Source organism: Daucus carota, chromosome 2 (assembly GCF_001625215.2).
Source record: "Daucus carota subsp. sativus chromosome 2, DH1 v3.0, whole genome shotgun sequence".
NCBI lineage: Eukaryota > Viridiplantae > Streptophyta > Magnoliopsida > Apiales > Apiaceae > Daucus > Daucus carota.
The window spans coordinates 2622502-2636284 of record NC_030382.2 but is presented as its reverse complement, the minus strand read 5'-3'; the positions used below and the strand labels follow the sequence as shown (position 1 = coordinate 2636284).

At 41.0% G+C, this 13783-nt stretch overlaps 1 protein-coding gene and 1 non-coding gene across 2 annotated transcripts; one reads left to right on the top strand and one right to left on the bottom strand.

Moving 5' to 3' along the window:
- Positions 1-7214: 7214 nt before the first annotated feature.
- On the bottom strand, positions 7215-7321 carry LOC135150940 (small nucleolar RNA R71). The gene has a single exon (XR_010289400.1). It is a non-coding gene; the product is annotated as a small nucleolar RNA R71 (small nucleolar RNA).
- A 4357-nt stretch (positions 7322-11678) lies between these two features.
- On the top strand, positions 11679-12146 carry LOC135150295 (uncharacterized). The gene has a single exon (XM_064086556.1). It carries the CDS (start codon positions 11679-11681, stop codon positions 12144-12146), a length of 468 nt encoding a protein of 155 aa, XP_063942626.1.
- Positions 12147-13783: the final 1637 nt, after the last annotated feature.

The following is a 13783-nucleotide window of genomic DNA, read 5'->3' as shown; positions in this document are numbered from 1 at the left end:
AGCAGGTTAATATAGGATTGATGACTCAGAAACAGCTTAAGCATAAGCTCAAGAAGGTTAAGCAAGAAAACAAGGTCAAGGAACCCAAGAAAAATAGGAATGGAAAGGTAGGTATTAACAAAAGCAATAATTATATGCCTATCCCAAATGCTCCTAGGAAAACTTGTCATAATTGTGGTAATCCTAATCATCTTGCTTCTTTTTGCAGGAAAAATAAAGACATAAACACTATGTCTCCCAAATCAGAAGTTAAGAATAGGAATACTAGATTTAGACCAGAAAATCCTTGTTTTCATTGTGGTAGTTTATGGCATTCTATCTACACTTGTAAGGAATATCATAGCTTATACTATGATTATTATGAATTGAAACCTTCTTTAAAGAAAAAGATTGATTCTCCTGGTTTAAAATTTGTGAAAAAGTCTGTTAACACAAACTCTGATTTAAACTCTGATAAATCTTCCGCTGCCAGTGTTAACAAACTTAATAAGACCAAAGGATCCAAGCAAGTCTGGGTCCTTAAAACTAATCACTAGTTGTGTATTTGATTGCAGGGCAACAGGAAAAACATCCTAGTTCTGGACAGTGGATGTTCAGGACACATGACAGGAAATAAGGCCCTGCTGTCAGAGTTTGTGGAGAAAGTTGGCCCAAGTGTTTCTTATGGAGATGGCAACATAGGAAGGACTCTGGGATATGGCAACATCAATCTAGGAAATGTCATCATCTCAAATGTAGCTCTAGTCCAAGGGCTAAAACACAATTTACTCTCTGTCAGTCAGATTTGTGACAGAGGATATCATGTTGATTTCTATGATGAACACAGTGAGATAGTAAGCAAGTCAACAGGCAAGGTGGCAGTGATTGCTCACAGACATGGAAACATTTATGAAATAAACTTGTCTACAAAATCTGAAGGAAAATCAATTTGCCTATCTACAAGAATCTCTACAGAAGAAAGTTGGAAGTGGCACAAGAAGCTCTCACATCTCAATTTCAACAACATAAATGAGCTTATAAAGAAAAAGCTTGTGAGAGGACTCCCTGAATCACTACTCACTTCAGATGGTCTATGTGACTCATGTCAAAAGGCTAAGCAGAGAAAGACATCCTTCAAGAGTAAGACTGAATTCTCAATTAAGAAACCATATCATCTTCTACATGTTGATCTATTTGGTCCAGTTAATGTACCATCCATTGCAAGGAAGAAATATGCTCTTGTTATTGTTGATGAGTATACTAGATATACATGGGTGTATTTTCTTCATTCTAAAGATGAAACAGCTTTGCATTTGATGGATCATGTGAAGCAACTGGACAATAGATCTGAAGACAAAGTGAAAATCATTAGAAGTGATAATGGGACTGAGTTCAGAAATTCAACAATGGAGGAATTCTGCAAAGAAAGAGGTGTAGTGCAACAATTTTCTGCACCTGGTACACCACAGCAAAATGGTGTAGTTGAAAGGAAAAACAGGACTCTAATAGAAGCTGCCAGAACTATGCTTGATGAAGCAAAGTTACCTACTTATTTCTGGACAGAAGCTGTTCAAACAGCTTGCTTCACTCAAAATGCAACACTAATCACCAAGCATGGCAAGACTCCATATGAGATGGTGAAGAAAAAGAAGCCAAACCTGAAGTACTTTCATGTATTTGGGTGCAAATGCTTTGTATTGAAGACTCATCCAGAGCAGCTTACCAAGTTTGATTTAAAAGCTGATGAAGGCATTTTTGTAGGTTATCCTCTGTCAACAAAGGCCTTCAGAGTCTACAATCTAAGAACCAAAGTGATCATGGAATCCATACATGTGTCATTTGATGATAAGAGAATTATGGGTTTAGCAGATATGGATGATCATGAAGAATTGCATTTTGAAAATGAAGGAATATTCTCTGATTCAACAAACTCTGATGAACAGTCAAACTCTGACTTTGAGCAAAATGCAGCAAACTCTGGTGAAAGACCACAAGTTCATAATAATGAAGCATATGTCGAGGGGGAGCATCAAAGTTCTTCAGATGCTACCCAAGATCCAAACTCATCAGAGAATGCTGACTCAAACACTGATAGCACAGATTCAGGGGGAGCAACAGTTCATACAGAAGCAGCTCAACAGAATCAAGAGAGCATGGATCAAGGGGGAGGATCCAATGATGAAGAAAGTCAACTTCCACATGCTAGGAAGTGGACAAAAACTCATACACCTGATTTGATAATTGGGAATCCAGAAGCAGGTGTGCAAACAAGGGCAGCTACAGCAAATGAGTGTTTACATCATTGCTTTCTGTCACAAACAGAACCTAAAAAGGTGGAGGAAGCTCTTCAAGATGCTGACTGGGTTCAAGCAATGCAAGAAGAGCTAAATGAATTCGAAAGAAATAAAGTCTGGACCCTAGTACCAAGACCCAAAAATAGATCTATAGTTGGTACAAAATGGGTTTTCAGAAACAAATCTGATAGTGAAGGTGTCATCACAAGGAATAAAGCAAGACTTGTGGCAAAAGGGTATTCACAACAGGAAGGTATTGATTATGATGAGACATTTGCTCCAGTTGCAAGATTGGAGGCAATTAGAATCTTTCTGGCCTATGCTGCACACAAGAAATTCAAGGTATTTCAGATGGATGTCAAAAGTGCTTTTCTTAATGGGAAACTGGATGAAGAGGTATATGTTGAACAACCTCCAGGCTTTGTGGATCCAAAGCATCCAGACTATGTTTATAGATTGGACAAAGCACTTTATGGACTAAAGCAGGCTCCAAGGGCATGGTATGAAACTCTGGCTCAATTTCTTCTTGAAAGTGGATTTACTAGAGGTACCATAGACAAAACCCTGTTTTATTTAAATCATGGTAATGATCTGCTCTTAGTTCAAATCTATATTGATGATATCATCTTTGGTTCCACTAATGCTAAACTCTGTCAAAGATTTGCCAAGCTCATGCAGTCTAGATACCAAATGAGCATGATGGGGGAACTCAGTTATTTTCTGGGTTTACAAGTTAAACAGACAGAAGATGGGATTTTTATAAATCAAGCCAAAAATACCAGAAATCTTTTGAAGAAATTTGGTATGCAAGAAAGTTCAGCTGCAACAACCCCTATGGCAACAGCAACCAAACTAGACAAAGACACTGGTGCGTCTGTAGATATCACAAACTATAGAGGAATGATTGGATCTTTGCTTTATCTCACTGCAAGTAGACCAGACATAATGTATGCCACATGTCTATGTGCAAGATTTCAGGAAGATCCAAGAGAACCTCATCTGATTGCAGTAAAGAGGATTTTCAGATATCTCAAGGGAACCACGTCATTGGGATTATGGTATCCTAGAGATTCAGACTTTAGTCTAATTGGATACTCTGATGCAGATTTTGCAGGTTGCAAAATTGACAGGAAAAGCACAAGTGGGAGTTGTCAATTTCTGGGTGGAAGAATTGTTTCTTGGTACAGCAAGAAGCAAAAGTCAATATCAACATCCACAGCAGAGGCAGAGTATATAGCTGCAGGCAGCTGTTGTGCTCAAATTCTTTGGATGAAGAATCAATTGTTGGACTATGGGTTATCCTTTTCTAAAATTCCTATTTATTGTGATAACCAAAGTGCTATTGCTATGACAGGAAATCCAGTTCAACATTCACTGACCAAGCACATCAGCATAAGATATCATTTTATAAGGGAGCATGTGCTGGAAGGAACCATTGAACTTCACTTTGTTCCTACTGATCAGCAGCTAGCAGATATATTCACCAAACCACTTAGTGAAGCAACTTTCACTCGGCTGGTAAATGAACTAGGCATGATATCAGGTTCTGATTAAACACTGTCACATTCCCCTGTGTGCCTTAATATGTTTTGCTCATATTCTCTGCTCATATTCTCTGATGACATACTCTGATTGTTACATTCTCTGATGACATTCTCTGACACTAATTTTTTTTTTCCTCATTTTATTTCTTTGAGACATATCACCTGTGAAGATACTATGAAGCATGATTTAAAATTAGTAATCATAAATCTCATTGAGCTCTTTAATCTTGATCTCAATTTTGTGCTACTGTTTTACATTAGATGCATGTTGATATCATTGAGACTCTATTACTTCACATATCTTAATTATAAGTGAGACTGATTAATTTGCATTTTCTCTCATTAAAAATTAGACAGTGATTATAAACTCTGATGCCTTATAACACACCCCTCAAAATAAGCATGGTACTCCTTTGAGATCTTAGATGTCCGTGTGACAGTGACTGGAAAGACCCAAACATTTGCTGGTATGAAGCAAGTGCTTAGATGTTATGATCTATGGTGACCAGTCACAATCTCTGATTACTGGAGCAATACTAATGCAATATTATATTTAAAGGTCGTGCCTCACTTACACTGAGAAGCGTCCTGAAAAAAAAAAGAAAAAAAAGGGGGTAGTTAAAATTACACTTCTTCATCAGAGTATGTCTCCTGTCTATGTCTTGAGAGTTTGAATAAATTACTTCTGTCTACCTTATACTTACGAAATTGTGATATTCTATAGTCTCTGATTTAATATGTCCGCACACACACATTTCACAAGCACATTATTGAGCTATGGATTTTATGACAACATCTGATTTTTGATGAATATTTTGACTATTATGTCTTTATTCTGAGGTACTTAGAAATTTATTTTCTCTGTTCGAAGTCTCAGAGTTTAAAATTCGAGAAATTTGATATTGATTTATTTTAGCTGTTCAGAGAATGTGAAAAGAGTGTTACAAACGATTGTATTATTAGTGGAAGGCATGCAGAACATTTTGATAGGAAAACGTGTAATCAGCATTTACTACTGCACAAGTTTTACAGCACTAATGATTATTGTTTTTTTTTCTTTCTCCATGCCACTAACACGCCAATTCCAGTTAAAATCTGACAGGTGTCCCACTCACTCGCTTAGTGTGCCAAAGACCAAACGTATACAGCGGAATAAAATCTGAAGGGTTTTTACATTTCAAATTTTTACTGATCATTATTCCCTGATACACTCTCTCTATACACACAAACTCTCTTCTCTCAAACTCTTCTCTCTGCTACTTGCACTTTCACTTACACACTTTATCAAACACCTTACAAACTCTGCTCTAATGGCCACTTCAGCCTTTACCTATGCAGGTGTGGAGTTTGTACCAAACAACCATGCAGCCATTCTTGACACAACAGATGTTCCAAGGGATTACCATGTAATCCAGCAGTTTCTGGCACAAAGTGCCTTGGCTCGTGATAAGTGGATTTTATATCCACTTGGAAGCCTTCGTTTTGACTTAAATGGATGATCTGGCCTCAAGCTTTTGATATTTTTGATATTTTTTAGTGTGATGTTGTGTAGGTTTCTTTGGAGGAGAACGAAGAGGATATTCATAGCTTTCATTGAAAAAAAACGGCGAAGCAATCGGATGCGCGAGTCAAAAGTTATGAACAAAGAAGTGGGCTGCTGAATTGGGGCACCCGCCCCAAATCTGACGCACCTGCCCCGTTGGCGCACCCGCCCCAAATCTGGCGCACCCGCACCAAACTGGCAGCGAATTTAAGCCCGTTTTCCTGTTTCTGATCCGTTTCAAGGCCCGATCGCTGGGGAAGTTTAAGAAAGGCTTTGGGGGATTAAAAACATAACCTAGAATCATTCCAAGGAGCACGTGACGGCTACGGAGAAGATCAAGATCGAATTTCATAGCTTTTACTTTTGTAATTCTTCGAAGTAGGCGTAACTTTGGATGCTCGTTTCGGATTTGTTTCTTAACTCTTATTCTCATACTTTGATTTTGTTTTTCCTATTCAGTACCATGTTTACATTCGAATCCATGATGATGAGAAGTTCGATTATGAACTAATCATTGTCATGGGATTTTAGCGGATTTATCGATGAATTTCAGTAGTTAATTCGCCTTGTTCATATGTGATGGTTTGATTTCCTCGTATTGGTTGTGCTTATTCGTCTTGGATGCGTAGCTAACATCTAAGATTGCTTGTTAATCTTTATTGAAGCGACAGTGAATATATTGATTTAGAACTTGCCATGCGAGCATAGGTTTCGTGTTCGATAACATGACTTGTGATGTGATTTTACCCATCTTGCATCGCCCTATGTAATCTTGATAGATAACTTGCTCTTCAACCGTTATGTTTTCAAATTCTATAGACATATAGGGTCTAAGCATAATTGGTGTCTGTTTACCTTCTATCTTAATTGTGGATGTGTAGCAGTATGGTGCACGTATAACGACAGTTAGCGTGTATCAGTCTCGTGTTATCTGATTAGTTATCAACCATTACAATTGAATAAAGGTAGAACTCTGATTGAAGTTGTTAATGAAGCTAGAATCCCATGTTCTATTCTCATTAGTATATCGTTATTCTCTTAGTTGATAATTCTTAGTTTCATAATTCGAATAGGATTAGTTAAGTATAAAACCAAAACCCAATTTGATTACTTGTCCAAGCATTGAATAATAATCATACATTGGTGCATAAGTGCATAATTCTGAATACACCAGTCTCTGTGGGAACGAACTTGAATTATATTCTATATTACTTGTGACCACGTACACTTGCGTGATTTTGTGCGAACAAGTTTTTGGCGCCGCTGCCGGGGACTCGGTGTTATATTTTAGTTTATGTGCTTGTCATTAGTGGTCGTTAAAGTTCAGTGACTTGGATTCTTTTCTCACTTTAGTTCGTTGTGTGTGTTTCAGGTACTTGAGGGACGTGTATGCGAACACGTTCTCAGGCTCGTAAGGAAGCATTAATTAAGGAAGAAGCGATAGAGATTGGTACGATGGATGATCAACCACCAGCAGTTAATGATACTAAGGCTCTTAAGGCTTTCTCTGAGCCGAAAATCAATGACATTCAGTCGAGCATTGTCAGGCCAGCGATTCAGGCCAACACTTTCGAAATCAAACCTAGCACTATTCAGATGGTACAGAACTCAGTACAGTTTGGGGGTTCTCCGACAGAGGATCCTAATATGCATATTCGAGACTTCATTGAGATCTGTGACACTTTCAAGTTCAATGGTGTTACGGAAGATGCCATTAAATTAAGGTTGTTCCCGTTTTCTCTGAGGGATAAAGCTAAGGGATGGTTACATTCTCTTCCTGCAGGATCTATTACGACATGGGAGGATCTGGCTCAGAAATTTCTTTCTAAGTTCTTCCCTATGGCCAAAACAGCTGCACTAAGGAATGCTATCACTCAATTCTCTCAGCTATCTGGTGAAACTCTTTGTGAAGCATGGGAACGCTACAAGGAGATGCTTCGGAAGTGCCCACATCATGGGATGCCTGATTGGATGGTTATCAATTGCTTCTATAATGGCTTGGGTCCTCAATCGAGACCAATGCTCGATGCAGCATCAGGTGGAGCTCTATTGACTAAGAGCTATGAGGAGGCTTATGAGTTGATCGAGATGATGGCTGCAAATGAATATCAGAATCCTACTCAGCGTCTTCATCAGGGCAAAGCAGCAGGGATTCTGGATGTTGATGCTACTACAGCCTTGACTGCTCAAATTAAGGCTCTTACTATGAAGATGGATTCTTTGGTAAACTTGGGGATTCAGCAGCCACCTGCAGTTTGTGAGCTTTGTGCGGGTACACATTCCACTGATCAGTGTGCCATATCTAGCGAGTCAGCTCAGTTTGTGAGCAATTTTCAGCGATCTCAGCAGCCAGCTCCGGCTACTTATCACCCGAATAATCGGAATCATCCGAATTTCAGCTGGAGCAATAATCAGAACTTCATGCCACAACAGCAACAGCAGTTTCAGCAGCAAGGAGCTAGACCTTTCAACCCTTCTGGTTTTCAACAACAGTTTGCACCGAAGCAGCAATTCCATCCACCTGGATTCCAGCAACAAAATCATGGGGTGGCTGGACAGTCTTCCAACGAAAGATCTGAATGGGAAGAGATGAAATTAATGATTAAAAGCCAAGCGGTGTCAATCAAAACTTTGGAAAATCAGATTGGGCAGATTGCTAACGCGTTGATAAACAGACCACAAGGAACGCTTCCTAGTGATACCGAGGCCAATCCGGGTAAGAAAGAGATGAAAGAACAGGTACAGGCTGTCACCTTAAGGTCCGGAAAGGTTACGAAGGAAAAAGAATCAGCAACAGAGCAAAACAAGGAAGAGAGTGATCAACAGGTTGAAACACCCGTGCTCTCATCTAAGTCAGATAGTGGAAAAACTGTTGTTGAAGCTGACAAGAATAATATCAACGAGGAAGCAAGCGAGGATTCAGCCGAGAGATCTGGCCCGAAAGCTGATACTGGGGTCAAGCAAGTATATCCACCTCCACCTTTTCCGAAGAGACTTCAAAAGCATAAGCTCGACAAACAATTCGCCAAATTTCTAGAGGTCTTCAAGAAATTACAAATCAACATACCTTTTGCGGAGGCTCTAGAACAAATGCCGAGTTATGCTAAATTCATGAAAGGTATTCTATCTCGAAAACTCAAACTTGAGGAATTGGAGACTGTGGCGTTGACCGAGGAGTGTAGTGCTGTATTGCAACAGAAATTGCCCCCGAAGCTGAAAGATCCGGGAAGTTTCACAATCCCGTGTACTATTGGGCAATTGTCATTCGACAAGTGTTTGTGTGATTTGGGAGCTAGCATAAATCTGATGCCCTTGTCTATTTTCTTGCAACTTGGTCTTCCGGAGCTGAAACCTACTAATATGTCTTTGCAACTGGCTGATCGTTCGATTACATACCCAAGGGGGATAGTTGAAGATGTGTTGGTAAAGGTAGATAAACTAATCTTCCCTGCTGATTTTGTCATCCTAGACTTCGAGGAAGATAAGAAGATTCCCATCATCTTGGGGAGACCTTTCCTTGCGACAGGGCGGACTTTGATTGATGTTCAGAAGGGTGAACTCACAATGAGAGTTCAAGATCAGATGGTCACTTTCAACGTGTTCAATGCCATAAAACTTCCATCAGATGAGGAGGAATGCTTTAAAGTGGATGTACTCGAAGCTGCAAGTCATTCGGAAATCGATAACAGGCTGAAAACTGACATCTTGGCAAGGGTTCTATCAGGTGACTCAGATTTCGGAGATGAGGAGGAAGAAGAGCACCTTCAATACTTAAATGCTTCTCCTTGGAGAAGACGGATGGATCCTCCAATTGAATCTCTTGGGTTATCGGAGTTGAAGGATTCTCATGAAAAGCTGAAACCATCGATTGTCGAAGCTCCTAAACTCGAGCTTAAGCAACTTCCCGAACACCTAAGGTATGCGTTTCTTGGCGAAGCTTCTACATTACCTGTAATTATTGCATCTAACCTTTCAGGTATCGAAGAAGAAAAGCTTTTGAGAATTCTTAGGGAGTTCAAATCAGCCATTGGATGGACTATTGCAGATATCAAGGGAATCAGCCCTTCTTATTGTCAACATAAAATTCTGATCGAGGAGGGTAGTAAACCCACTGTTGAGCATCAGAGAAGACTCAATCCAATTATGAAAGAAGTGGTGAAGAAGGAGATTCTTAAGTGGCTTGATGCCGGCATTATTTATCCAATCTCGGATAGTTCTTGGGTGAGCCCTGTTCAATGTGTGCCTAAGAAAGGAGGCATGACCGTGGTAGCTAATGAGAAGAATGAGCTCATTCCAACTCGAACAGTCACAGGATGGAGAATATGCATGGATTATCGAAAACTCAATAAAGCCACCAGAAAAGATCACTTTCCATTACCTTTCATTGATCAGATGCTTGATAGGTTGGCCGGTCACGAGTACTATTGTCTTCTTGATGGGTATTCAGGGTATAATCAGATTTGTATCGCACCAGAGGATCAGGAGAAGACCACTTTCACTTGCCCTTTCGGCACATTTGCTTTCCGTCGTCTTTCTTTTGGACTTTGTGGTGCACCAGCAACTTTTCAGAGATGCATGATGGCTATTTTCTCCGAGATGATTGGTACTAATGTTGAGGTGTTCATGGATGACTTTTCTGTGTTCGGTACTTCTTATGATGAATGCTTGAGCAACTTGACGATGGTGCTAAAAAGATGTGTGGAAACTAATCTCGTTCTTAATTGGGAAAAATGCCACTTCATGGTTCAAGAAGGCATAATCCTTGGGCATAAAGTTTCGAACAAGGGTCTGGAGGTGGATAAAGCTAAGGTGGAGACAATTGAAAATCTTCCTCCACCAATCTCAGTAAAGGGGATTCGGAGTTTTCTTGGTCACGCGGGCTTCTATCGACGGTTTATCAAGGATTTCTCTAAAATCACCAAACCCTTGTGCAACTTGTTAGAGAAGGATGTGCCTTTCAAATTTGATGGAGAGTGCTTGGCTGCGTTCGAAACTCTCAAGAAGAAATTAACCACAGCACCTGTTATTACTGCACCTGATTGGAATGAGCCTTTCGAGATGATGTGTGATGCTAGTGACTATGCGGTGGGAGCTGTGCTTGGTCAGAGAAAGAATAACATCTTTCATGTGATTTACTATGCTAGTAAGACTCTCAATGGGGCTCAACTAAATTACACTACCACCGAAAAGGAGCTGCTGGCTATTGTTTATGGATTCGAGAAATTCAGGTCTTATTTGCTTGGGACGAAGGTGTTGGTTTACACGGATCATGCTGCCATTCGGTATTTAGTGTCGAAGAAAGATTCGAAGCCTCGTTTGATTCGTTGGGTTCTTTTACTTCAGGAATTCGAGTTGGAGATCAAGGATAGAAAGGGCACTGAAAATCAGGTGGCTGATCATCTCTCTCGGTTGGAAGATGAAGCACGAGCATCCAAAGACACCACTTTAATTAATGAGTCGTTTCCTGATGAACAATTATTTCGGGTACAAGAAGAAGAACCATGGTTTGCGGATATAGTGAATTATCTGGTGAGTAATGTCATTCCTCCCGATTTGTCGTATGCCCAAAGGAAAAAGTTTCTTTATGAGGCGAAATGGTATCGTTGGGATGAGCCATTCTTGTTTCGACAAGGTTCAGATCAAATTATCAGAAGGTGCATTCCATATAGTGAGATTGAAGGAATTTTGCAAGCTTACCACGACTCTACTTATGGGGGACACTATGGAGGACAGAAGACAGCTGCTCGTATTCTGCAGGCGGGGTTCTTTTGGCCTACACTCTTTAAGGACGCCCATCAGTTTGTGTTAAAATGTGATCGATGTCAAAGGGTTGGTAATATTTCTCGAAGGGATGAAATGCCCCTCAATGTATTTCTTGAGGTTGAAATCTTCGATGTGTGGGGTATAGACTTCATGGGACCCTTTATCTCGTCTTGCAATAATCTCTACATCCTTCTCGCTGTGGATTACGTGTCTAAATGGGTCGAAGTCAAAGCTTTACCAAACAACACCGCTGCGGTAGTCATCAGTTTTCTTCAGAAGAACATATTCACTCGCTTTGGTACTCCTCGAGTTATAATCAGTGATGAGGGATCACACTTTTGCAATCGCAAGTTCACAGCGCTGATGGAACGGTTTGGTATCAATCATAGAGTTGCTACAGCCTATCATCCTCAAACGAATGGCCAAGCTGAGGTATCTAATCGTGAAATCAAGCGAATCTTAGAGAAAGTTGTGAGTCCTTCGAGGAAAGATTGGGCGTTGAAGCTTGATGAGGCCGTTTGGGCTTAAAGAACGGCTTATAAGACTCCATTGGGGATGTCACCATTTCAGTTGGTTTATGGAAAAGCATGTCATTTGCCCGCGGAGTTAGAGCACAAAGCATATTGGGCCTTGAAGAAATTGAACTTGGATATGACAGCTGCTGGTGAGAAAAGAATGCTTCAAATTAATGAACTCGACGAGTTTAGGCTTCAGGCGTACGAAAACAATAAACTCTACAAGGAAAAAGTGAAGAGATGGCATGATAGGAAGTTGGTGCAAAAGGATTTCTTCATTGGCCAACAAGTGTTACTTTTTAATTCTCGTCTAAGGCTATTTCCGGGAAAGTTGAAATCTAGATGGTCGGGTCCTTTCACAATAAAGACGGTGTTTCCACATGGAGCAATTGAAATATATGAAACAACACCGGAGGAATCATTTAAAGTGAATGGACAAAGATTGAAGCCATATTTCGGAGGACCGGTGAATCGCGAGTCGGTAAGCACCATCCTCACTAGTATTTAATTCTTGGGACTTCACGTCAAGCTAATGACGTTAAACAAGCGCTTCGTGGGAGGCAACCCACGCGTTTTGATGTTTTAATTTTTTGTAGAAAAAAAAAAAAAAAAATTTTTTGAGTTAGAAAAATTTTTGGGGGGATACTCCACTGACCGAATGGGGCAGGTGCGCCAAAACGCGCGGCACCTGCGCCAAACGGCCAGGGAGCGCGCAGAGAGCCACTGTCAAACTCGCGCACCCGCGCCACGCGCAGCGCACCCGCGCGAGCGGCGCGCCTGCGCCGTGGCCGGGGCGCCTGCGCCGGAACGGCAGTGGGCAGCGTGAAGTTATAAAAAAAAAAAAAATTTATGCTCGTTTTTTTTCCTTCCCAGCTCGTTTTTTTTGGTAATCCCAGCCTTGTTCTACTTCTTCTCAGCCCCTATACACTTCAAAATCATAGTAGTAAACCCCAATCTCTACCCAAATCAATTACTAAATACAAAACCCATCTCATCTTCTTCCAATTCCACATCTATACATACATATACATACAATTTCATAAACACCCACAAGCACAATCTCATCTCTTTATTCAAACACTCTAGTTCCTAATCCAATTCAAATATTACATCCATACACCATCCTACACCACTTCTCTCTTTTCACTAATTCTTCCAAAAATCTCTACACCCACTACACACATTCAAAACCATGGCACCCAAAAGAGCGAGGAGAGCCGAAGGTAGTAGTATGCGAGCCACATCTACTGATTCATCGAGTTTGGGGGTTGAGGTTGCTAAGTTCACAAATCCGGAGGCTCGGGAGGAGTTTAATCGGCTTATGGGTAAGCCGATAGCTAAGGAGAGGGGGTTCTTACCGTCACCGGGTGATGGTGAGTTGGTGCAGATGATTCGGAATAGGGGGTGGGAGTCTTTTTGTGAGGCACCGGCACCGGTGCCGATGAGCATTGTGCGGGAGTTTTATGCTAATGCCCGAGCGGATCAAAACGGGTATTCGGTTGTTAGGGGGTTGACTGTGGATTATACCTTGGAGACAATCCAAGCGCTTATTGGGGGCACTGAGATGGAGTCCACTCAGGATGATTGGGTGAGAAAGGACAAACGGAACATTGATTTAGATCAAATTGTCTATGAGCTATGCATTCCGGGTACTACGTGGAAGCGTAATCCGTCGACTAATGTGAGAGTCTCTTTCCCTGCCTCTACTATGAACAGGTATGCTCGAGCTTGGAACCTGTTTATTTGCCATAGTATTATGCCATCGGGACACCACCACGATGTCACTGTCGATCGGGCTATATTGTTGTTTGGAATTCTGAGTGGGAAGTATGTCGATATTGCATACGTCATCCACCAGAACATTATGAGATTTTTGAGGAGTCGCACTGGAGTGGCTATACCTCACGCGACGATAGTGACCAAGTTATGTACTGCAGTGGGTGTTCGTTGGTCAGCAGATGAGCAGTTGCAGATGCCGGGTGCCGCTATTGATCATGCTATTATAGAGCGGCTACCTGAGTGGCAGGGTGGTTATGCCAGCCTTCGAGGATTGGGTTATAGAGATGCCGATGGTAGACGGATGAGAGCACCACCTCCAGTTTCACCAGTTCGAGAGATTGCGGGGCCTTCTGAGCCCGTGGAGAG

Excerpts from the sequence above, each read along its gene's own strand:
- LOC135150295 (XM_064086556.1), top strand. The coding sequence starts at position 11,679 with ATGTCACCATTTCAGTTGGTTTATGGAAAAGCATGTCATTTGCCCGCG.